Source organism: Myotis brandtii, unplaced genomic scaffold (assembly GCF_000412655.1).
Source record: "Myotis brandtii unplaced genomic scaffold, ASM41265v1 scaffold482, whole genome shotgun sequence".
Lineage (NCBI taxonomy): Eukaryota > Metazoa > Chordata > Mammalia > Chiroptera > Vespertilionidae > Myotis > Myotis brandtii.
Window position 1 is genome coordinate 740,230 of NW_005368420.1, and position 25,285 is coordinate 765,514.

At 50.0% G+C, this 25,285-nt stretch overlaps 1 protein-coding gene across 1 annotated transcript in view; it reads right to left on the minus strand.

The window, feature by feature from the left end:
• Positions 1 to 7,361: 7,361 nt before the first annotated feature.
• CUX2 (cut-like homeobox 2) overlaps positions 7,362 to 25,285 on the minus strand; it is a 164,359-nt gene continuing 146,435 nt past the window's right edge. Inside the window, exons 18-25 of the mRNA XM_005876261.2 lie at positions 25,022 to 25,279; positions 24,135 to 24,236; positions 20,108 to 20,898; positions 18,890 to 19,049; positions 17,062 to 17,331; positions 15,653 to 15,841; positions 14,116 to 14,389; positions 7,362 to 10,770 (exon numbers count right to left, since the gene is read on the minus strand). Coding sequence (XP_005876323.1) covers positions 9,969 to 10,770; positions 14,116 to 14,389; positions 15,653 to 15,841; positions 17,062 to 17,331; positions 18,890 to 19,049; positions 20,108 to 20,898; positions 24,135 to 24,236; positions 25,022 to 25,279 — 2,846 coding nt within the window. The 3' untranslated portion in view covers positions 7,362 to 9,968. The remainder of the gene's footprint in view (positions 10,771 to 14,115; positions 14,390 to 15,652; positions 15,842 to 17,061; positions 17,332 to 18,889; positions 19,050 to 20,107; positions 20,899 to 24,134; positions 24,237 to 25,021; positions 25,280 to 25,285) is intronic.

A 25,285-nucleotide genomic window follows, 5' to 3' on the forward strand; every position in this document is an offset into this window, starting at 1 on the left:
CGCGGACGCTCTGCCAGGCACATTCTCACAACCTTTTATGCCAGGTACCGGCCCCATTTTACAGATGAGGAAACTGAGGCTCACAGAGGCTAAGAAACCGGCCAAGTTCACACACCCGAAAAGTGTAGAGCAGGGATGGAACCTCTGGAATCCTGTGGAGGAAGGGCAGGGCCTTCCAGAGCACTACAGGGAAATGGAGTCGCAAAGTTACTTCTCAGGGGAGAGAAGGAAGAGAGAAAGGCGAGGGTCTGAAAGTCAACTGTGGGCTGAAGGCCTGACTGTGGGGAGGGCAAGTCAGGATGGCAAGTGGAAGAGTCAAAACCTGGCTCTTCCTGGTCCGTGCCTGGGCTGCCTGGGGGCCTAGGTGAGGATCTGGCACCAACACTAGTTCGGAGGGGAAGACCCTGCAATTGCAGCAATGTCTGCCCTGCTCCAGGGTGGGTGGTGGGGGTCCTCATGCTGTCTGCTATCTCAGACTCGCTGAGTGTTTGCTGGGCTAACTGGGGTTTCACAGACGGGAGGGGCTGGCCAAGGTCACCAGCATGATGGACTAAGCCAGTGATGGCGAACCTATGACACGCGTGTCAGAGGTGACACGCGAACTCATTTTTTTGGTTGATTTTTCTTTGTTAAATGGCATTTAAATATATAAAATAAATATCAAAAATATGTCTTTGTTTTACTATGGTGGCAAATATCAACAAATTTCTATATGTGACACGCCACCAGAGTTAAGTTAGGGTTTTTCAAAATGCTGACACGCCGAGCTCAAAAGGTTCGCCATCACTGGACTAGGCCCTAGGTCCTCCTAATGTGGATACAGAGCTTGGGTCACATGCCATGTCAACCTGGAAAAATCATGCACATTCAGGAAAATGTGGCTTAGGATGAGCAACTGACACGAAAAATATTAAGGTCGGGGACTCATGTCCCTCGTGAGCATCCCGGGCGTGCTGAGTAAGTCCTTCCACCTCTCCTGGGACCGCAGCTGACAGACGGGGGCTGGGGAAGTGGCTCCCCACACAGGCTGAGTCAGAGCCCGCCTGTGGCACTTGTGACCACAGCCACCACAGGGCACAGATGGGGGAAACAGGAGAGAGACAGCTAGCTCCAAGAGGGAGGGTCACCTGCTAGACTTCTCAGGACTGGAGTTTCCATGAATTTAACAGAAATGGGGGTGGGGGTGGGGAGGCAGGACAAGTTGGTCAATACCTAGGGGGTGTGTATCCACCTGCTAATATGTCGGTGTTTCCTCTTGACCCAGGGGACGTGTCTAAGGACTAAAACACCCCAGGAGCATGGCCAGGTGTAGAAAACTGTCTTTACCTAAAAAGCCTTTGGGGGATGCTGCATGTGTTCCGAAGCAACATTCTGAGAAGCCACTTGGGGCCGGGGATTCTGTGCTGAGGCCAGAGGTTCTGTGCCGGCCGCCCAACATCCATCCATCCAAAAACGATTAGTCAATTTCAATCAGTTGTGCTGCTCCCATCTGACTTGGAGGAATTAGCTAACCTTTAGCTGCTAAAGAATGGCTGTGTGACCCCATGTTGATCAGTGTGATGTTAGTGGAAGCGGCTTCTTCTAAAAAGAGATACAGTGAAGAGCTGGTCATTGTTTTCTGGGGGTGAAGTTACGTCGGATGCCTGGAGCCGTGGCAGCTCTCTTGTGATCGTGAAATAGGACAATCCAAGGAAAGTGTCCCCTGCTGACACCTGAAAATATCCTTGAACTTCTGAATCAGCCTTACCTCTGGACAGTCTAATAATTTGAGCTAATAAATAGCCTTGTTTGAAGCTTTAAGGGAGATGTGTTTTTTTGTTGTTATTTGCAGCCAGAGGCTTCCTAACAGATAAGGTTGAGTGACTGTGGCGACTCCCTCTAAGGAGGCATGGCTATGGTTGACCAACTTCAGAGCTGCTGTTGGCTCAGTGGGGTGAAGAGAAGGGCTAGAGTGGGATTCCCCGGAACAGTAAAGGGGCCACTGCTGCTCCTCACTTCCCTGGAAGCCTTCCATCGCCCGTTTCAGCCGAGTGAACAAACATTGAAAAGCAGCATTCCCCGTGCTTACTTCCGGCCCTACACTTCGCATGTTCCCACACGGGGCTGTTTGGTTCCTACTCGGGCTGATTTGGTGCCAACTGTCCACTCCACTCTTCCCGATCCCTCCCCAGATAACCTTACTTTACCTTTTACAAACTTTGTTATACAAAAGGCCCTGCGACTTGTCCCAATTTCTAAAACTGCTGCATCCAAAATGAAACTTCCAATGCAGTAAAATAATAAACTGCTTAAGCCCAGCTGCAGATTTTGCATTTTCTGAGGAAGAGCTTTTAAAAGGTGGGCCCATGAACTGGTTTTGTCTTAAGATTTCAAAACAGTCACCTGCTCCTGTCTGAGGGGCCAGGGCTGCCCTAGCTTGGTGTGCCCATCCTTGGGGACGTGGCTGTGGCTGCTCTAGCTCAGTGTGCTCATCCTTGGGGACGTGGCTGCCCTTGCCAGGCACAGCTCTGAAAGCACCTGGACATTGGGGCCCCTGCCACTGCCCTCTCTTCATTGTCCAGGGGCACTGTTGTCACTGCTCCTCTACCTGTGGGCCGAGATGTCCCAGGCCGTGCACCCAGGCCTCTAGACTGCACTGGAGGGCAGGGACTATGTGGCCCCAGGGCCCGGCACAGTGCCCGGCACCGAGACATCCATCACTGTGTCCTCTGTCCCTCAGCTCATGTGATCCTTTCCTCCCTGTCTACAGCTGCTTGGGCAGGACTTGGTCCGAGACACAAGCTGAGCAATCGGGGTCCTGGGTATTGTGAATTGGGGGGAATGGATTAAGTTAGGTCTGAGGCAACACTAGAGAGAGGACGAACGGATCAAGATAGACTGTGCAGTCCCCAGAGCCTGGCGGAACATCTTGCCTTTGGATTTCTCCAGGATTCCCAATAAACGGTTTGAATATCTTTAATTGGACCACAATTTCCTTCAACCCAATAGTTCTCGACTACACCACGACACCAGTGAATGCTTGTTCCTACTCCCATTCTCTCGTTTCGCTAGCATCCTTCCCAGAGCCTCGAGCACCCAGTGGGGCCAAATAACAAAATGAGTTAGAACTGCCTCCCATTTACTGAGACCCATGAGATACTTCTTAAAATTGCAGATCCCTGGGCTTGCCTGACTCTAGGAATTCTGGGTCAGTAGGTTCGGTTTGGGGCCCAGGAAGCTGCTTTTTATGTTGGAAACAAGAGATTTTAGGACCACAAATTAAGAAATGCTCATGAAATCTTGAAAGAAACTTATCAGGCGTCTGAGATGCCCTCGGATGATCCCTGACTCCTGGTGTTCACATACTAGTGTAGTCCCCTCCCACACTGCACGCAGGCCTGGGTGGCCAGGAGGGTACTGTGGAGGCCACAGTGGGCTTCCACTCTAGGTCACAGAGCACACTGCAGCCTCCACCTTACTCACTCTTAACTGCCATGTTTGAGGACACGCAAGCAGCCCTGTGGAGGGGCCCACTTGCAGGGGAACAGAGATGCCCACCAACAGCCAGCCAGGGAGTGTGCCCTCTTGGAGGCAAATCCTCCAGCCCTAGGCCTGGCCTCAGTCCTAGCTGACGGCTTAACCTCAAGAGCCAGAAACATCCAGCGAAGCCACTCCCAAATTCCTGACCCAGCGAGATCCTGAGAGATGGCGTTTTAAGGCACTAAGTTTCGGCAGTTATTTGTTATCAGCAATAGATGCCAAGTACAGGTAGATACTATTATGATCAGATCCATTTTACAGATAAGGAAACTGAGTCTCATTGAAGGACTGCAGATTACAAGATCATGGAGTCAAACCCAGAGCAGGCTGAGTTCAAAGCCAGTGCTTTTAATAACTATACCCTTGGAGGCTGAAGGTCCCACAAAGCATTAAAGAGATCAATTGTTTAATCTCACTCATTGTGGCAGATGGGGAAACCCACCAGAGTGAGGAGTCACCTTGGCTAAAAACCCTTGGTACCCACTGCTCTTGGGTTTAGGCGGGGGGCGGTGTGTGTGTGGGGGCCCTGGCCTCCTGGGTGCCTACACAGGCAGCCCAGTTTCTGGAGTAACACACATCCTGTTCCTTGGCTAGGGAGCCTTTAGAATGACCTCTAGCTAGTTGCCCCAGTGGTTGTGAGCCAACAAGTTTTGCTTTTTCATTCACTTGAGTGATGGGGGCGGAGCTGCTGACACAATTAAAGTTGCTTAACTAGGAGGGAAAGGAGGGCAGGGATGTGTGGAAGGTTCTAAGGAAAGTAACCTCGCAGAATGATCTGATCACAAATTCCTAACTAGGCAGGTCATGGTGGGCAGTCATGCCCTAGGCATGGCATGTAACTTGTAAAGGCTAATCTTTGCTTCAAGCAAGCCCTGTCCATTGTTTCTGCACACCTAGGTTAACACGTCTTTGAAATAGCAGACATATTAACTCTCAAGAGAGCATATAATCTAAACTATCCTGTTATCCAATCCCTTCCTTTCTCCCACCTCCATGTACATTTCTTAATTTCAAATGCATAAAAGCTGCAAAACTTTTATTCTCCGAAGCATGTGAAATCTTGTTCCCTGGCATATATCGTCAGTGTGGCTCAAACTCATAAAAGTTCTCCACAGGTTTGCCCTGGCGGGGTGGCTCAGTTGGTTGGAGTGTTGTCCCAATTTGCCAAAGTTGCGGGTTCAGTCTCTGGTCTAGGCACATAGGGAAAGCAACTGGTGAGAGTATGGGTGGGTGGAACAACATATCTCTCTCTCTCTCTCTCTCTCTCTCTCTCTCCCTCTCTCCCTCTCTCTCTCTCCCTTTCTCTTTCTTTCAGAAATCAATAAAAATTTTAAGAAAAATTCTCTACAAATTTGGATGTTTCTTACGTCGACAAATAAGAAGCCAGGACCACAGAGGCCTGAAGGTCAAGGCTTATGGGGGGAGTGTGCCCTGCCACTCTCCTCTGGCCCACTGTCTCCCTAGGCAGATGAAACCTCCTAACCTCTTAAAAGTACAAATCTGACCACAGCAACTTCCTGCCTCAAATCTTCACGGCTCCTCAGTGCTCTCAGGAAAAAGGCATATTTCCCATCATGCCCCAAGGGATCTGGCCCTTGACCTCCTTCCCTTTCCCCCCAACACAAATTGCATCCTCCTTCACACTTCTTCCCCTTGTTCTGTGCCTGTCCCGCATGTTGCCCGCTATTCCTTCTGCCCTCCTTTCCCTTCTCCTCCAACTCCTACTGTCTTTCAGGTGTCAGGTGAGATGTCCCCTCCTCCAGGAAGCCTTCCTGGACCCCATTACTCACGTTCTCATGGTCCCCAGTGTTTCTGAGCACATTGTAGGTGCTCTTGAAATACGTATCACCTGATAGATAGTTGCCAAATTGTCCCTAAATCAGCTCTCTGCTCTTCTCTGTCCCTGTGTAAACCTGCCTCCGCCTGCAAGGCCTTTCCTATATTCTCATTCCTCTCCAGTCTCTCCACTCCCTGCTCACCCATGGTCCCTAGGTCAGAATTCCACATTTCGGTGTTTCTGCTATATTCCCCACATCAGATGGGCTGCAGCTGCAGACACAATGTCAACACCAAAGCCGATGGCCTAGGACAGTGATGGCGAACCTATGACGCGTGTCAGAGGTGACACGCGAACTCATTGTTTTGGTTGATTTTTCTTTGTTAAATGGCATTTAAATATGTAAAATAAATATCAAAAATATAAGTCTTTGTTTTACTATGGTTGCAAATATCAAAAAATTTCTATATGTGACACGGCACCAGAGTTAAGTTAGGGTTTTTCAAAATGCTGACACGCCGAGCTCAAAAGGTTTGCCATCACTGGCCTAGGAGCACCTACTTCCACAGGTTCTTAGGTGGCATGTGTGTTCAGATATACCCCCCCCTCCTGCCCCACCTACACCACGGGGCCACATCCTGGGCATTTCTAATTTCTAACCTTCTCCAGAGCTATGAACCTAAGGGTCCAAAGGGCCAGCCCCTGGCTTTACTTCATTTGAACTGTTTCAACCACCTTATAAGAAAGGTGCCTTTACTATCATTTCCCCACTTCACAGCTGGGAAAACTGAGGTACAGAGCAGTTTTGGCATTTGCCCAAGGTCACGTGGCTCCAAAAGACGGAGCTGGGGTTGAAACCAGGTGGTCTGGCTTTACGCCCTGAACTCTTGACTCTCATACTTCTCCCCTCCAGCTCTGACTAAAGGCTGGGCCCGCCTGTACTGTCACCCTTAATGGCTAGCTTGGGACTTCCAGGCCCAATGGGACCTTGCCTCTAACTGTATCTACCCTCCCCAGCTTGATGGGATACTCAGACCTCCCAGGGGCTGTCCTGCTAGGTTTGGAACAATGAGTTATCCCCGTGGTCGGCAAACTGCGGCTCGAGAGCCACATGTGGCTCTTTGGCTCCTTGAGTGTGGCTCTTCCTACGCCTTAGGAGTACCCTAATTAAGTTAATAACAATGTACCTACCTATATAGTTTAAGTTTAAAAAATTTGGCTCTCAAAAGAAATTTCAATCGTTGTATTGTTGATATTTGGCTCCGCTGACTAATGAGTTTGCCGACCACTGAGTTATCCTAACCAAAGGGGAGGTAATTAATCATTTAATTCCCACTGCAAGGATGTGCGGAAGAACTGGGGCAATCGGAAGGTTTCCAGACAGAGGAAAGCTGTGTCTTGGGATGCCATGAGGCCTTGGCTCATGGATGAGTAATGTTTCAGGCTACTTTGGGGACTCCCTGACATTACTGGTTAGGAAAAAACAAACCTTCTGCAGCTTGACACACAGAGACTCATCCAGCATCAATCCCCACTCCTGATAACACGGAGCCCTTACATTCCACACACTGTTCTATGTGTCTTAATGCAGGATTATTCCTTATGACTGTCTGAGCTGGCTGTTGCAACACTCCCATTTTGTAGTTGGGGAAACTGAGATCCTAATTCTACAGCTGGGAAAGGGGCAATGCTGGTCTCAGGAGGCCGGGGGCACCTGCCACTCACACATTCCACTGAGGTGGGCACAGCCTATAGAATGGTTGGTTTCAGGGCCATGGCCGGTGGCCACTGATTTGGGGGCAGGGCATGATCTTGGCTCCTTGGTCCTAGGCCAGTGATGGCGAACCTTTTGAGCTCGGCGTGTCAGCATTTTGAAAAACCCTAACTGAACTCTGGTGCCGTGTCACATATAGAAATTTTTTGATATTTGCAACCATAGTAAAACAAAGATTTATATTTTTGATATTTATTTTATATATTTAAATGCCATTTAACAAAGAAAAATCAACCAAAAAAATGAGTTCGCGTGTCACCTCTGACACGCATGTCATAGGTTCGCCATCACTGTCCTAGGCCCTCGAGTCTAACCTGCTTCCACCCTGCTGAGTGGAAAAATGGATTCCAATTCTTTTACTTTCCTTTGCTTGAGCCCATAGCACAACTGCCCAACGAGATACCCACAGGATCCGGACAGGTAGCACAGGTGAGGCCTGAGGCAAATCATGGACATGTGTCCTGTTGAAAGGGAGTAGCCACTCAGCTGGCTGTTGTCACATTGGAAGGTTGGCCCAGTGTGGCCTGATCTTAATGGTTTTCCAGGGAAGCCGGTAAAAATCTCGATTTTTATATGACATTCCCCCATATTTTAATGGTGGTAAACTAATTAAAAAGTTTTTCAAAACACCATTTTGTAAAACACCGCTGAGTGCCAGATCTGACCCCCAACTTGCACCCCCAACTCCAGAACAAAGCAAGCAGGACACCCAGACCTTATTATACAATTCTGTATTGAGCGACGCATTTACAGAACGTGTCCCTTTTTTTAAAATTTTAAACAAAGTTCATCAATTTCTCATAGAAACTGTTTTGTGGGTTTTTGTTTTGTTTTCACTGTGATAGGACATGACCCTGACAAAGCTGTTCACGGGTCCACTAGCTTTAAGTACAACAGGATTTCCGTGTTCAAAAGACTATACTAAGTGCTTAATCAAATCCCGTCACACAAAAGCCAGATTTCATTTTCTAAGGATTGTAGTCTGTGTATAGGCCTGAATTTCAATGGTGTGTGGGTTTCAACAGTAAAAAGTGGTGTGTTCCCCCATGGTGTCTTACTTGTGACAGGGCAGTGGTGACTAAAAGGAGCTGTTTTATTTGTTCCAGATTTGATGACTCTGAAAATTGGTCACTGTTTCCTATTGTCAAAATATAAAAATACCTTCATCTGGATAAAAATGTATACAGTGGAAAACTCTTCAATGCATAGCCTGGGTGTGCGGAAAAGACTTTCCTGAAGGGTCTGCGCTGTTCTTCATTGACTGGCGTGGAGACTGTAGCCTGGGCTGGGTGCATGAGAGTTGAGATTTCTGGAACGGCCCTCAATTGTCCCTTTCTGGTCATCAGGTTTCACTGGCCTGGTTTCAAAATGCTTTCAGCATCCGTGAAACCCCCGTCAGCCATCTCTCTCCCTGGCAATGGATAGGCACCGATTATGGCCACTTTTTCTTCATCATTCTGTATTTAGGTAGGGAGGTACCCAACTCAACCTTCCCACAGAGTTTGAAAAAAGATAAGAAATAAAATCAGGAGAGAGATTCAACAACCAATATTGTGGCTGTTCCATCCAGATTGGGGACTCTCCCTCTAGAAACCATCAAGATGCTGGAGGAACGGCTTCTGAATTGGAGGGCTGAGTCTTTGCTCCCCAAAAGGTCATGTGGTGGAAGGCAGGAGGGTGGGTGTGGAGACTGGGCTACGGTGGTCATGCTGCAGCAAACTCAACCTTCTCGCTTGTTCTGAATCGACTTGGAGTTGCAGACGCCGCCCAGAGGTAGCACTGGGTCCACTTGAGAGACGGCGAGAAGGGGGCCTGGGGTCTCTGGTGTGATGCATCTATTTTTTGGTGCTGAGAGCTGAGCTGGGTGCTTGTGGGGTGACCAACGCTGTTGTTTCCTTAAAACACAAGAGGGGAAGATGGCGGCCACCGTCTTGCTCTGGAAAAGTAGGGGGGAGACTTCCTGACTGTGGCCATGACTCAGGTTGGGGAATGGGGTCACCCTGGCTCAAGTGCCACCCTCCAATCACCTGCCTCCATAGGATCCGGAAACACATCCTGTCTACAACGGACGAGCTGGATGTCCGACCTCTGTGGCCCAGAGGTTTCTGACTAGAGGGAGTGCAGGCAGTTCATTTTGTACCACGTTACATCTCAGATAGGACAGTCGGCCACAGCCCACATCTCGACAACATTTACAACGGCACAACATTCTGTGTTATCAAGGTTGCAAAACAGACCACCAGAATGAAACACGTCCTCAACAGCATCGAGGTTTTCGTTTAGAGTCTTTTGGACTTTCTCTTTCCAGCACGGTTTCTGGAAGGGCAGGAGCAGTGCGCTATGTCTCATAGACAGACGTGGGAAAAAATCGCGGTTCAAAGGTTATCTAAATTTTGGTCAGTCTTAATAGTGTTTTGTGATGGCTTTGAACAATTGTCTTCTTTTAATCTCATCTAGTGGCAAAAATGACACAACTTCAGTGTACACTTCGCAACAGTTGTGACAGCATCCTGATTTTATAACTCTCTATAATATCAAAACAGCATCGGCTGGGAATAAATTCCAAAGGATCCTTTATTAAAATATCTAAAAGAGGTCTATAAATATTTATTTATTTTTCTAAAAGAGTTTGGAGTTTCCAGGTGAAAATGTGGCGCCACTTTGCTTTGCCTCCTGCAGAGGCCAGAGTAGAGAAGAGGGTGCTCCCTGGGGCGGGCGTGCCAAAAAGAGGAGGCAGTGGCATCTGCCCCACCTGCTCGCTCACAACTTATAGAACTAGGATTATAACAAAAAAACGTAAGTGGCATAACACTGCTGTCCACATTTTGGTGGTTGAGTTCCTCCCTCCTGTACCCTGCCCTGTCTGGGAGAGAGAGTGATGGCCCCTTGCCCTCGCTTTCAGAACTCCCACTCCAAAGCCTCCTCCCGATTGGCAGCCCTCTCTAGCCGGTAGATGATGCTGTTCAGGTTGGCCATCTTCTCATGCCGCCGCTGCAAGTTGGGGTTCACCTTGGCACTGGGGTGCAAGGCCCCAGCCGTGTCGGCAGTGGGGCTGGCACTCGGCACTTTGGCAGGGGGGGCGCCGGGTGGGGATGGCGAGATGGGAGCTGAGGAGGAGGGGACAGGTGACACAGACATCATGAGGCCTGGTGAGGAGGCAGCCGAGGGTGAGTTCAGTGACACCTCCAGGCTGCAGCGCGAGGACTCTGAGGCCGACTTAAAACTTAGAGGGTCCAGGTGTAGCTGCTCTCCAGCCCTGCTCTCCTGGGGGGGCTGTAGTAAGGGGCAGTCTGGGGGAGGCCCGCTTGGAAGAAGAGGTCCTGGGGCCACTTTTGGGAGCCCATCATTACCCAAAGGGTCTGGATGCATCTCTTTGGGAGAACCGTGGCCTTTGTCCTGCTCCCCGGAGTCCTGGAGCTGGCTGCCCGCCTCTTCTTCAGCATTGTCCTCAGTCTGTTCCTGCTTGATCCTCACTGGGGCCCTGTCCTGGGCAGTCAGGGGAGTGATGCTCGCCTCAGGGCCCTCCTGGAGCTCAAGTTCCTTCACCGTAGGCTTCTGGTCCTCAGCCTCAGAGTCGGGGCTCTGTGGGGTGGGGTCTGAGTGGGAGTGGCCTGGTGGTAGGATGCCAGTACCTGCACTGGGGTCGAGATCTGGTTCATCTTGGGTCCCCTCCACCAACATCTCCCGGCGCATCCGGGACCTGGGGCAGAGATGACGGTGAGCGAGGAGATGGAGGGGGAACCAGCTAACCCTGAACTCACTCCACATGAAGGGCATTTTGACTCCACCCACTTCCCTGGGGGTTCAGTAGGAACTAAGAGCCTTCATATGCAGCATCTTAGCAAGTCCTCCCCACAACCGTGCAAGGTGGGTGCTATTACTATCCCTGCTTCACAGAGGACAAAACAAGGCCCAGAGATGTTGGATGACTTGCCCAGTAAGTGGCAGGGCCAATACTTAAACTCAGGACTATTGGATTCCAAAGACCATGATCTAGACCTGCACTATCCAGTATAGCAGCCACTGTGGCTCTTGAGCACTTGAAATGTAGCTAGTGAGAATTGGTATGTGATGGAAAGGCAAGCTTTTGTAAGCTTAATACCAAAAAATGAAAAGTAAAAGAGCTCATTAATAAAGTTTTTATATTGATTAAAATGTTAAAATGGTTTATTTATTGGACTAAGTAAAATATACTACTACAATTAATTTTATCTGTTTTATTATTTGTAAATGTGGCTACTTGAAAATTTTAAATGACATATGTGGCTTGCATTATATTTCTATTGGACAGTGCTGTTCTAGAGCATTTCTCAAAGTCAAACCCAGATCTAGTTTGTGGCAACAACTCCCTGCCTCATTCCTGAAGGGACTCTTCGACATCAGCCCAGAAGGGGAAACTGAGGCAGAGAGAGTGACTTGTCCAGATCACCACAGAACACAGAGGCAGAGCTGGCACTGGAGTCTGGGTACCCAGAATTCTAGTCCAGAACCCATTTTCTCTTCAATAGCCTCCCTGCTTTGTGAGGGAAACTTAGTCTCATACGTCATGTTTTAGAGGATTGGAAGAGCCAGGTATGGGTCTAAGCCCATTAATTATTTTCTTAATAGCAAATGAGGTCCAGGGAGGTCAAATGACTCATCTAAGGTAATCAAACAATAGGACTTCCTCAGCTTCTTCAATGCTGTAGCCTTCTGCCCATTTATATTAATAATTAAGTACATTATTGATATGTAATGTAACAGCTGTAATTATTATAAACATAATAATAATGGCTGCTTATATGTACCGGGCACCAGGCCAACTCTTTTTGCAGATTATCTCATTTATTTTTCATAATAACCTTGTGAGGGGGACATTATCATTATCATTCCCATCAATAAACGAGATGAGGCTCAGAGAGGCACAAGGATAGCCACGATCAGAGTCAGAAAGTAGAACAGTTGGGCTTTGAACCTAAAAGTCTCACTACACTCTCCTGCCTCCCTGGCTCCCTGCCCAGGTGGGGGACGGTGCCCCATTCCAGGATCCTGGGCTTAAGAGGGACTGTGAGGGATCATCTGGTTCACTTCCTGTCTCAGTCCCCAGTCCCTGCACAAAGGTGGCCTTGTCCACTTTACAGTGACTCTGCCATCTCCCTCAGTCCCTGCTAAAGGGAAAAGCTGCAGGGACCAGGGGCAGCCATCGTAGTTTCCAGTGAGGTAGGATTTGAGGGAGGTTTAGGATGGCTCAAAGTCTGCAGCTCCATCATGAGAACTTCCAAACTGCAGATCAAATATAAATATGAAGCTAAGAGTCATTCATACTATAGTATAAATTAGTCTTTGCAAGCCCCAACTCCCAAATTACCATCCTGGTAATTTTTTCTCAGAACATCCTGTTGTTTGCCTTTCTCAGAGCTCACTGCAGTTTGTAATGATACATTAATATAAGTGCTTGTTTAATAGTGACCTTTTCTGGTGGTCTGCAGGAGATGCTAAGAGTAAGAACTTTGTCTTATTCTCTTCAGTGCCTGGTACAGAGTAGGTGCTCGATAAACATTTATCAAATGAAATAATGTATTCTTCTATACCTACAACTTTTTAAGAGTGGTTATTTTGGGGAGTGCAATTCTCTTTGCTCTTTGGTGCAAATTCCTATTCATCTTTTCAAACCCAGCTCAAATGCCACCTCTTCTGTAAAGTCTTCACCAGGAGGCAGAATTCCTTTTCCCTCAGCCCCTATTCCTTCCTGTTTCACAGCATTTATTAGGTTGTAGAAATTATCTGATTCATGATTTTGAATGTTGCTTTGATCACATTTCTCCAGACCTTGGCTTACTGTACACACTTGGCAAATATTTGTTGAATGAATATTTTGGATAATAATGGAGTGCTCAGTTCCTGTGGGGAACAAAAGGGGCGAGGATATCCCTAAATCCCCCAGAGAGAGAAGGAGCATGTGCAGTTTTAAGAACCTATTTCGTTTGATGTTTGGCAGGGTGTGGGTCTGAGCCAGACAATAAGCAATATTTCACAATGTTTACACCTCAAGTGGTTCATTTGATCCCTGATTCAGCATTATCTGTAAAACAGGGATGAGACTCAGAGAAGTTCAGTGACTTGCCCAAGAACACACAGCCAAGTGGGCCTTGAACTCAGGTCTGTGTGATGCCCATGCCTGGGCTGTGGAAAGAGATTTCAAGTGTTCCTCCCTTCCAGCCTCCTCCTTCCTCTTCTCCCTTGGGGATCAAGAGACCTTCTTTCTGCCCCTAGAACATGCAGATGGACTCTCCTCTCTGGCACCACATGGACACCAGAGACATTTCCTTCTCAGGAAGCTTGGCAGGGGCGCCTCAGACATGGTCCCTTAGAACCCATTAAGCCTTCTCCACAGGGCTCTCAACCAGCCTTATGAAGCCCCTCTGCCAGATCCGGTCAACACCCCGACAAAATCGCAGGAGGCCCAGCCCACTGCAGGTCAGTGACTCCAACACTGGGGCCTTGTGAGTGGGAGGAGGCAGCCACTGGAAAGCCAGAGGATGCCAAAAGGCTTTCCTCTGGTCTCGGGAGTGGGAGAGGCCAAGACCCCTAGTCAGGGTTCCAACGTGAGGCTCAGTGGGAAGTTAGGTTCCTCAGGCCTGTGCCCCCTTCCCTATCCCTCACACAGGCAGACACAGAGTAAGCTGGGGAAGTCGTAATGAAGACAGTGACAATAGTAACATCAACATCCACTACATCCTATGTGCCAGGTATTTTATGTAAATATGTTAGCCCATTGAATCCTCAGGACAACTCTGTGAAGTAGATCCCATCATGGTCCCCATTTTACAGGTTAGAAGACTGAGGCTCAGGGAGTTGAAATGACTTGCCCAGGGTCTCACAGCTAGAAATGGTGAAGCTGGGATTTACATCCAGGTTTATCTACAAATCTAAACACCCTTGCAATACAGACTCCTCATCTCCCAGAGGCCATCCATGCTGGGCTCCCTCCAGGCCCTGGGATGGGGAAGAGGGTCCTGCAGAGACCCTGCCCATCCCCCGAGCGGGTCCACCCTAGTCGTCCCACCTGTAGTTGTGGAACCAGTTGATGACGGTGTTGGTCTTGAGGTTGAGCTGAAAGGAGAGGAGCTCGATGGTCTGCTGGGAGGGGTAGGGCTCCAGTTGGTAGGCCTTCCTCAGGGCCTCCTTCTCCTCGGGCGCCAGCACCACTCGGGGCTTCTTGATTTGCAGGAGGCTCAGGTCCTGGGGCTGCAGGCAGGGGCTGGGGCACTCGGAGTGGGTGGTTGGAGACTCACTGTCTGAACCGGTGCTGATGAGGCCGTACCTGCGCTTCAGGTAAGCTGGGTGGGCAGGGGAGAGAGGGAGGGCTGAGAGGGGCCTGACCCAAGGCTCATCAATACCCCCACCCCCTTCCTCCAGGGGCAGCAGGGGCTGGGAACGCAGTAAATGCATCTCAACCTCAAATCATCAAAATGTGTGTGTGTGTGGGGAGCCCACGTGAGAATGGAGGGTGTAAGGTATTAGGGTCTCATTGAATCCTCACAGCAATGCCCTGAGGTAGATGCTACCAACTTAATTTCAGAAGAAGTAGAATGAGGCACAGAGAGGGGAAGTAACTTGCTACAAAGGTCACACAGCCAGCAGGTGGCAGGCCAAGTTCTCAGCTGCAAAGCTATTTGTGCCAACAGTGGAGGCGTGGCCCTGGCCCACGTGTCCCTCACGGCCTGGCTTGACCCTGGACTCTCTCCTCACGAGCTGTCTTGGGTGCCTTGGGGGACAACTTTTTAGCTCCTGGTACCTCATCTCCCAACTGGGCCCTGAGCTTTTTAATTTAAGTTCCAGGGATCCCTTACACACATCATGAGAGAGTGTGGATACACAGCAAGTGCTCAGTGACTGCTCATTTTCTCAGGGATAAAAGAAAATATTGGACAATATAAGCATCTGCAATCTCCTTGCCCCACCCAGTTCCCATCTCCACCCCAGAAGTCTTTTTTAAAAAAATATATATTTTTTTTATTTTAGAGAAGAAAGGAGAGGGAGAGAGAGATAGAAACATCAATGATGAGAGAAAATCATGGATTGGCTGCCTCCTGCATGCCCCACAATGGGGATTGAGCCCGCAAACCGGGCATGTGCCCTAACTAGGAATTGAACCCTGACCTCCTGGTTGATAGGTCGGTGCTCAACCACTGAGCCATGCCGGCCGGACCACCACAGAAGTCTTTGTTGGCTGGGTCAATTCTTGTGTTGTTTTGCAGTAATTGGCACAGGGGGATCTATCTACATATTATACATTAGGAGCTGGTGCAGAGGACAGAGGATCAGAGAGGGGGTGTTTTTGGGAACATGCAGAGGGGTTGGGAAAAGACTTTGAAGTAGCTACAGGTGTGTGAAAGGAAACAGAGAGACAGGACTGGAATTCTCATGGGAGAAGTACTAAATTATTTTCATTGCTTTCAATGACACTGTGGGATTCCTATTTCTTGCAGTCCCGCACCAGGCTGAGGCTGGACCACTGAGGCCCTGGGTTAGTTGGGTTACAACCAGATACGGTTCCAGTGGGAAAACCTGAGGCCAGACGCAGAGGACCCAGTGCTCACCTTTCTTCTCCAGCTTCTTCATGTCCCTCAGCTTCTCCACGTTGTGGGGGTCATTGAGCCACAGCTGCATTCGCACAAAGGGCTCCCGCCCCTTCAGGCTGAGCTTGTGCCAGGGTTTGGGCCGGGACAGCAGGTCGGACACGGAGCCCTGCGTCAGGCCCAGGATGCTCTCCCCGAATAGCCGCTGCCCTGGGGACAGGGGCAGGGACAACTGTCACCCTGGCAGAGGTGCTCTCAGGAGAGATAAGAAATGGGAGAGGCAGAGGGGAGAACCCAGGATGTCTCCACTAACTCAGACACGGCGGGAACCTGCACCCAGTGTGGATCTAGAGGGGACCTTTCAGCAAAATAGAAGACGGAGTTGGGGGGAGGGGAGGCACGGCGTGGACCAGACAGCTACCAACAAAATTGCTTTCATACTTTAGATTTTCTTCACTCCTAGGAGATGCCTGAAGTTGTCTGCATACTTCAAATGTATAATTAGTATCACCTTGTTAGAGTAATCTGACAGATTCTAGCAAAACTTCCATGTGCACATCCTCTGACTGAACACTACCACTGGATCTACCCTCCAGCTGTACTTGCCCAAGGGCACAAAGATGCATCTGGACTAGTTTCAGAGGCAACAGGAAATTGGAAACAACCAAAATGTCAACTGGTTGGGTAAAAAATGTAGGCCATCCATGGCCTAAAACACTTTACAACAGTGCAAAAAAATGCAGGCGGCCTAATTATTCTAACATGGAAGGATGTCCACGATGTGAATTTTTAAAAAGCAAGCTGGTCCTGGCTGGTTTGCTCAGTGGTTAGAGTGTCAGCCTGTGGACTAAAGGGTCTTGGGTTTGACTCCTGGCCAAGGGCATGTACCTCTGTTGCAGGTTTGATCCCTGGCACCAATTGGGGTGCGAGAAGGAAGCAACCAATCAATATGTCTCTCTCACGATGTTTGTTTCTCTCTCTCTCTCTCCCCCCGACCCCCTTCCATTCTCTCTAAAAAAATCAATAGGAAAAAACATGTCCTCAGGTGAGGATTAAAAAAATAAAAAAATCCTTTAAAAAGTAAGCTGTAGGGCAGTATGTGTATGTTGTATAATTGCATCTATATAGAAAAGAGAAAAGAAGAAACTAGTGACATATATTCTTGTGTGTGTTCAGAAAAGTATCAAAGATACATAAAAACTGGATTCTGATTGGGAGGCTTGGGAGTTGTTATTTATTTACTTTCAACTTATCTTAATTCTCTAGGAACCCAGGTCAGAGTTAGATGCCTCCTAAGGGTCTTGGGTGCTCTAGGACTGCTGGGTGGGCTGGACCCCAGTGCCCTGCGATCTCACTGTGGGGATCTCACTCAAGAAGAGTGGGAGCTAACCGGGTGGGAGGCAGCATCCCCCAGTCCCACCACCCCTTACCTAGGTTATTGTCTGTGAGAACCTCCTTGACCCTCTTGGTGATGGAGTAGGTGTCCAGCTCGGGGGACATGGCCACAATCTCCTGGATGCCCCCTGTGGCCTGGCTGCCCGAGCACATCTTCCCACTCAGTGAGGAGCTGGAGCGTCCCTCTGGCTGCTGGTTCTCCTTGCTGCTCTCCAATACCAGGCTCAAGGGCTCCTGGGAGCTCTTCTCGGGCTCCGTGGGGCTAGGGGGTGGAGATGGTGAGGACCTGGGTTCGGTGGGACTGGCTGTGGGCCAGAGAGACGGAGAAGGTGGTTACTACATAGTCACACACAGTTTAGACAGTCTTACTTGTTAGAGCCAAGAGTTGGCAACAATCCATTTTGCAACCACCACAGTAATATCTCAGGCAGGGACAGTCCTGGATGGGAAAACTAGCAGATGAAAGTTTACATAGTCGCAAAGTATCTCCCCACAAAATACTTATTAGTTACAAAGAGATACCTGGCAGATACCACCTCAACCAAGTGATCAAAGGAAACACCACCAATCATGGGTCAAATCAATAACGGGCGCCTCCTGATATGATGCGAGGCGAGGACACAGCATTGCTTCGGTGATATTCCTGCTGGAAGGGTGCGGCCTGAATCTGATCACAAGAAGCACCAGACAAAGCCGAAGGGAGACAGTCTCTAGAATAACTGGCTTCACTATAATTTCTTGCTCGTGCTAGATGTCTCCCTTACCAGATAACAATGATGAGGACAGTAATCAACAAAACTTCCTTTCACTGAGCACTTACCACACGCCCAGTGCAGTGCTACGTGTTTTACGCCCATGATCTCAAGTCACCAAAAACATGCCTAGGAGACAGGTGAGGAAACTAAGGCTCAGAGAGATTAAAAAAATATGTGCCCCAGTCGCACAGTGACTATAGCAACATCAGGACTAGAGCTCAGGTTTCCTCTCACCCACCGATTAGGATTTTCTGGAAGACAGGAGGTGGTGGTTCGTCTACTGAGTGAATAAATTTCGGCTGGGACCCGATTACCCTGAAGGTGCAGAGAGAAGCCTTAAAGTTCTGAGTAGTGCACCACAGCCCCAGGTGGCAGGCAGCCCCTGTCTGGGGTCTTGAGGACTCTATGGTCCCACCTTCCCCCAAATTGGCTGATCCTGGATATCTAGGCGACATCTGTGTGATGCTGGAACTGACATGGACATGTCCTCTGATGACTGTCACCAGCAGAAACACAAAGTTGGTGGAGAAGGGCCAGCCTGGGAAAACAAGAGGCTGTTTCAAGTATCCACCCATTGCTGGCAGGCGGGGGAAGGGGGCTGGGCTCAGCTGGAGTCTCCCCTTTACCCCTTCTTTCCATTCTTAGGCTCCATGACTTTGGGCAACTCTCTGAGCCTCAGTTTCCTCACCGAGGCAAAGTCCAAACTCCACCTGCCTATGTCTCATGACAGCTGCTCAAGGCCCTGTGCTAAGGATTCTGAGGCTGCATGCTGGATCCTTGGGAAAAAAGATATCAATCGGCGATTCTGATGGGATCAGAGGGTGGGGCTCCACATGTAAACTATTTTCTACACTTGCTTGGGCACCACCTGGAGGTTTAAAACCAGCGATAGATGCATCCCTCTGATTGAAGGAAGCAAGGGGAGCAGGGACACCAGCTAGGAACACACTGCAGTCTTCCAGGGCAGCAATAATGGTGGCCAGGGCAGTGGGGCCGGAGAGAGAGGCAGTAAAGCAGATGCACGTGCCATCGCAGAATGGAAGAGTGAGGGCTCGCCGCAGTTTTGGGGGCTGGTAGCACCCCTCAAAAGAGCCCCATGGGCACTCACCTTGTGAGGCGCTGGGCTGCTGGCCAATGGCCTGCCCAAGCTGGTCCGAGAGCCACAGCTGCATGCGGATGAAGGGCTCCCGCCCCTTCTGCGTCAGCTTGCTCCATGGCTTCGGCCGGGACAGCATGTCGCTCACACTGCCCTGTGACAGACCCAGCACCTGGGGACCGGTGGTGCAGAAAGGGTGGGTCAGCAGGCCCCTGGAACACAGGCCATCACCTCCCCTCTCCCCTAAGACTCTTAGGGATCACTGGTCACTCTGTTGCCGGAGAGGCCAGGGCTGTTTTCATTTGTTCTTCATTTCCCAGGTGTGTGCCTGTGTAGTACCCTCACCTGCAGTGCCCTTCCCGATTTCCCTACATGTAAAAATCTACCTAGCTGTTAAGACCCCCTTAAGTGCCCCCTCCTCCAGGAAGCCTTCCTGTGTCTCCCACTTAGGTTACTCACTTCTCCCTCCTCGGCTTGTTTGTTTGCCTGCTCCTCTGCTATGGGCAGAGGTGATGTAAAAAAACTACTTAACCACTGGTACTGCGGGGGCACCAACCAATCAGGAGGCCCCTTTAGTGGCTGGACCAATGGAGGGATGGAAGGTCCTGCAGGAGGGGAGCTAAATAGTTATTCCTAGCCAGGTGGAAGTGTTTTACTGCTTTAACAACCACAGAACTGAATGCCAGCCTTTCCCATGACCCTTTCCCACAGAACACAGGGACAGCTAGATATAGAAGAACTAGAGGCCCGGTGCATGAAATTTAGGCACTGGAGGGGGGGGGGTGGTCCCTCAGCCCAGCCTGCAGTCTCTCGCAGACCAGCCTCTCGCAGTTGGACATCCTTAGTGCTGCGCAGAGGTAAGAGAGGCTCCCACCTCCACCGCTACGCTCACCAGCCATTAACCTGGATTCTGGCTGAGCGATGCTCCTCTTGTGGGAGTGCACTGACCACCAGGGGGCAGCTCCTGCATTGAGTGTCTGACCCCTGGTGGTCAGTGCACATCATAGTGACCGGTCGTTCCGCTGTTTGGTCAATTTGCATATTAGCCTTTTATTATATAGGTTGAGCTTTTGGGGTCACAAGAACCTGGGTTCAAATCATGCTTTTGTCCTGTTCTTGCTTCTTTTCAGACCATGGGCACTTGGGGCTGTGTCATCAGGTCGTTCTCTTTCCCTGGGTCCCATGGCCCTGAGCCTCCTGCCCTACCTGCTCCCCTGCCCCTGTCTTCACCTTCTCCCCAAAGATCCTCTGGCAGATTCCGTTCTTGGCTAGCTTCTCCTTGACCTGGCGCGTCAGTTCCAGCGTGTCCACCTCACGGTACATGTAGAGCTCGTACTGCTCTGGGGTCAGGGGCGGCACGGTGGGCTTCAGTGTGCGGGGCACGTATGTTGGGTAGTAGGCTAGCCGCCCGCTGCTGCCTGACTCAGAGATGCCCCCCTCGGCCTTGAGCTCGCCCAACTTTGGGGGTTCGTCCTCACCCCCAGCCGCTTCATCCTCAGGGATTGTGGGAGCCTCATCCCCACGGGGCCAGGCCCGTCCATTGGGTTGGCCAGAGTAGCTGGAGGAGGAGGAGGAGAGTGAGGGTGAGATGGAGGTGTAGGGGTGGCTGAGCAGGCCGCGGTCTGAGGCCCAGTGCTGATCAAAGTAGCCAGCATCACCGATCTCTGACTTGACCTTCCGGATGATGCTCTGCACGAAGGCAGCGGGAGACAGGACAGTGAGGGATGTCTGTGTGGCACTGCTGCTGGTCCCCCCGCTGCCGCTGCTACCACTGCTGTCCTCCTGCTTGACGTAGGTTGGAGCCCCATTCTGGCTCACAGCTGCCAGTGAGGGCCGCTCTGGGGGTGAAGGAGGTACTGAGCGGCCCCGGGGTCCTGCCTCCATCTCCAGTAGGGCCTGCTGCTGTGCTTGCATCTCCCGGCGTGCCTGTTCCAGAATGTTCTTGATGGCATCTTCTGAGGTGCTGGCAGAGGCTGTGCCATTAGTGATGGTCAATGGGGCTGTCAAGTTCTTGGGCTCACCTGTGGGTGGATGACAGGGTGGCCAGAGGCCAGTTGTCAGGACATGGCACAAAGGGCAACAAAGATGGTCACAGCATTGGTATTTATGCCAGCAAAATGTTGGAGGTAATTTCTGTGTCCACCATTTGGGGATTGATTAAGTAAATTATGGTCCAACTGTTTGGCAGACTATTGGGCAGCCATTAAAAATCAGGTAGACAGTGAGATTTTAGCATATATGAAGAAAGTATTTATGTGGATAATGTGATATAAAAAAAGACTTGTCTTTTACATATGCTATGATCCATCTACACAAATGTTCAAAGACAAGAAAAATACTATAGCACATAAAAGAAGCTGCTTCATTTGTTCTAACTGGAAAATAATGGCATGAACCCAAATACTCATGGAGGAGAGGATGGATAATAGTGGCATGGCCCACAACAGAATACTATACAGCAATGAAAAAGGAAGTCACTATGCAAAACCACACATGAATCTTAACATAATTTTGAGCAAAAACAGCAAGTCCCAGAAGGTGATACACATTATAATTCACTTTCTATAAAGCTCCAAAACAAGCAAAATAAATAATATATTATTTGGTAAAAAATCTTTTTAATAAGTAGTAAACAAAAGGAACAATAGAACAGTGCTTCCCTCAGCCCTCTGAGTGGCTTTTCCTGCTCTGGGTCTCCCCACCCCTGGACCAAGCCAGATCAACACTGCCCTTTCTCTATTATCTTGTTGTCCAGTCTCTACCCCAGTGGATCCCACAGTCCCATTAAAAATAATTTATGTTGCTTTTCTGATTAAAAGGTAATACAGCAATGGAATATTATTCAGCCATAAAAAGGAATGAAGCAGAGATACTTGCTACAACATGGATGAACCTCAAAAACATGCTGAGTTAAAAGCTGCCAGACACAAAAGGCCACACGTTGTATACTTTCCATTCATACATAGGTAGAGCCATAGAGACTTCCCTGTTCCCCAACTGCTGGATACTTCGGTGTTTCTAGTTTGTCATTGTTGTGACAATGATAAAAGAAAAGCTTGTATATAAATCTTTGTGCCCAATCTGGGTGGGGCATTGTAGGTCCTCGCAGGGTAAACCTCCTTCCACTCCCTCTCAGGGACCAGGTCAAGGAGAGGACCCTTGGGAAACTCATGGCTCCCAGCAGCAAGCAGAAGCTTGGAAATCAGGTCACTTACTCTAAGTCACCACCAGGGGGCAGAAGACACTGAAAGAGAGTGGGCGTGCTGAAACCTGTTCTAAGTCAGCAACTGTCTTATAACCGCGTGCTGGCTGCATGGAAGCAACTGGGTTCCTAGCTGCAAGAAGCCCCAGACCAGTGGGAGGGACAGCCACATTAGCAGAGTCATTTGTAACAAAAGCAAATACAACAATAGAGACATAATGACAATATTAATGGTAACAATGGCTAACCTTTCAGAGGCACCTTCTACATGCCAAGTCCTACGTTGAGTGCTTGCCAGGATTGATCTAATTTGATCCTCACACAACCTTAAGGAGTATTAACACTACCCTCACTTTAAAAATGAGAAAATGCAGGCACAGAGAGGCTAAGTAAACTTGCCCAGGGTCACACAGCTAATAAACAACAGGGTCAGAATGTGCAGCAAGACAAATCTGGCTCCACTGCACCAAGCATATATATATAATTTGGGGGATCCAAGGAGGAGCAGTATACAAGCATCTGTGCAGTGGTGGGAGGCTTCCTGGAGGAGGTGACTTCTGAGTAAAGTCATAAAGTATGAGAAGTTGGCCGGTGAAAGGTGTCTGGGATGAGAACTAGGGGGATGAGAATAAGCATGATTATAATTCATGTGAGAGGTGTGGAGGGATCGGGAGGAGTCTGATGACTACAGGCCTTGTTGAGGAGTTGGGATTTTATCCTGAGGGCAATGGGGAGCCATGGAAGGATTTTGAGTAGTAACATCATGACCACGTGTGCTCTAGAAAGATCCCTCTGGTATCTGGGTAGAGTGGGGCCTAGAATGTCATTGGTAAGACCAGTGAAGTGACTACGGCAGCAGTCCCAGAAAGTGATGACGGTGGCTCACTAGGCTGGGGGCAACTGGGGTGGGGGATGGACAAGCTTGAAGAAAACACTTGAGAGGGTGAGCTACACCGTGGATGGGGTGGCTGACTGGCTGCCAGGGGTGAGGATAGTCCCTTACCTCAGCCTGGGTTTCTACCACTATGAAAGGCTCCCAGCCCTGAGTGGGTGACTTTGAAGAGGGAGTGAGGGGAGGGGAAGACAGTGAGCTCCGTGTCAGACGTGCTGAGTTTGAAATGCCAGTGGGATCCTGGTGGACATGGCCAGCAGTTGGCTTGTGGCTCTGAAGCTCTTGAGAGGTGGCCCCCCAACATATCCATGGCCCTTCCTTGGGGCTGTTGAGTATGTAAAGGGGACTTTACAGATGTGATGGAAGTTAAGGATCATGACATGGGGAGATTATCCTGAATTATCTGGGTGGGCCCTACATGATCCCAAGGATGCCTATGTGCTGGACTTGACCGTGGAGGAAGGGGCCATGAGGCAAGGAAGTGGGCGGCCTCAAGAAGCTTGAAAGGCGAGGGAACGATTCTCCCCTAGAGCCTCCGGAAGGAACGCAGCCCTGCCAACTCACTGACGAGCTCAGGGAGGCTAATCTTCTGCCCCACCCACCCCACCCATGAGATAACAAATTTGTATTGTTTTCGGCCACTGAGTTTGTGGCTAACAGCAGCACTGGGAGATGAATCTGGTGCCCCATGGGAAGGTGTGGATGGCGTGGTCACAGAAGCAGGCGGAAGCCAGACAAGTGTCTCCATGGGATATAGAAGGTACAGGTGCAAGGGTGAGACTAACAGTTGGGGTGAGGCTCAGGCCTCATGTGTTTGACATCTCAGAACTGTGTGATGAAGGAGACATTCCAAGTTGTGCTGTCCCATATGGCCGCCACTAGTCACCTATGCAATGGGGCCAGTGTGACTCAAGAAGTTGTAATTTTATTTAATTTGAATTTGAATGAATATAGACGTGTGCGCCTAGTGGCTCCATATTGGATAGCATGGATCTGGCACTTTCCAGGCCTAGACTTTGCCTGCCTGCAGACTGAAAGAGGCAAAGAGGTTCTGACCTGTTTGGAATCCCCTCTGGATGGATGGCAGGGGATGAGGGAGCCAAGACTCTGCCTGCTGCTCAGAGCAGGCCCCAGAGGCTCAGGCCTTTGCCTGCCACACTCACCCCCTTTCTGTGACTCGATCTCCTTCTTGGCCTGCTCCAGGATGCTCTTGATGGCGTCATCAGAGCCTGTCTCTGGTGTGCGGATTCTCGGGGTGATACTGCCTGGGAGAGGCAAGGAGGCATTTTTCATGGGGACCTGCATGTTGGGGGTCAGTCCCTGGAGCTGGGAAAGGTGAATGGCTGGGCCCCTCCTCCCAGGGCCAGGGCAAAGGCCAGGAGAGCAAAGGCCAGACCATGAGTATGTGCAGTAGGACCACTACTGAGCTAGTCTACGTGACACACTGTGGACCTTCAAGTGACTTGAAATAATAATAGCAAAACAACAATGATCAGCCACCACCATAGCTAAAAGTTCTCACGCAGTTACTAGGTGCTTTATACTCATTTCACCCCGTGGAGGCTAGTGGATGGGAAGCTGAGGCACAGAAAGCAAGTGAGCTGCCTGAGGCCACCCCACGGGTGAAGGGCAGAGCTGAGACTCAAACTCAGGTGTTTGTGAGGTCAGAGCTTGGGCCCTTCAGATGGAGTAGCCTAAAAATTAAGCCTGGCAAGGTTAGTGATCACCCAGGCCATTTAATGGATGGGTAAACTGAGGCTTCAAGGTGCTTAGGGGGTAGCTGTCAGAACAGCCCCTGAGACCCAGCCTTTTCGCACCATTATTGAACCGTCCCATGAAGGCCAGTTGGGGAGAGGGCCAGTTGGGGAGAGGGCCAGTTGGGCACAGGCCTCAGGAAGGAGGGAGAGAGGATGCATTTCCTTATTTTACAGAGGAGGAAAGGAAGGCACAGAAAGGCAAAGTCACTTGCTACAGGTCACACAGCTGGAGGCGGCTGAGCCTGGCTCTGAATCCAGAACCCGTGTTCGCAGACCCTGCAGCCAGCACTCACCTCGCTGCCGCACCTGGATGGTCCTCAGAGCCAGCACGTTCTGCTCGTCCGACAGGAACTGCTTCATCTTAATGAAAGGCTCCTTGCCCTTCACCGTGAGCTTGCGCCAGGGCTTGGGCCGGGCCAGGATCTCACTGACCGAGCCTTGTGACAGCCCCAGCACGTAGTGGCCGAACACCCGCTGCCCAATGTTGTGCTTGAGCAGCTGCTCCTTCACTTGGAACGCAATCTCCGCAGTGTCCAGCTGCTCCTCCTCTGCTCCGG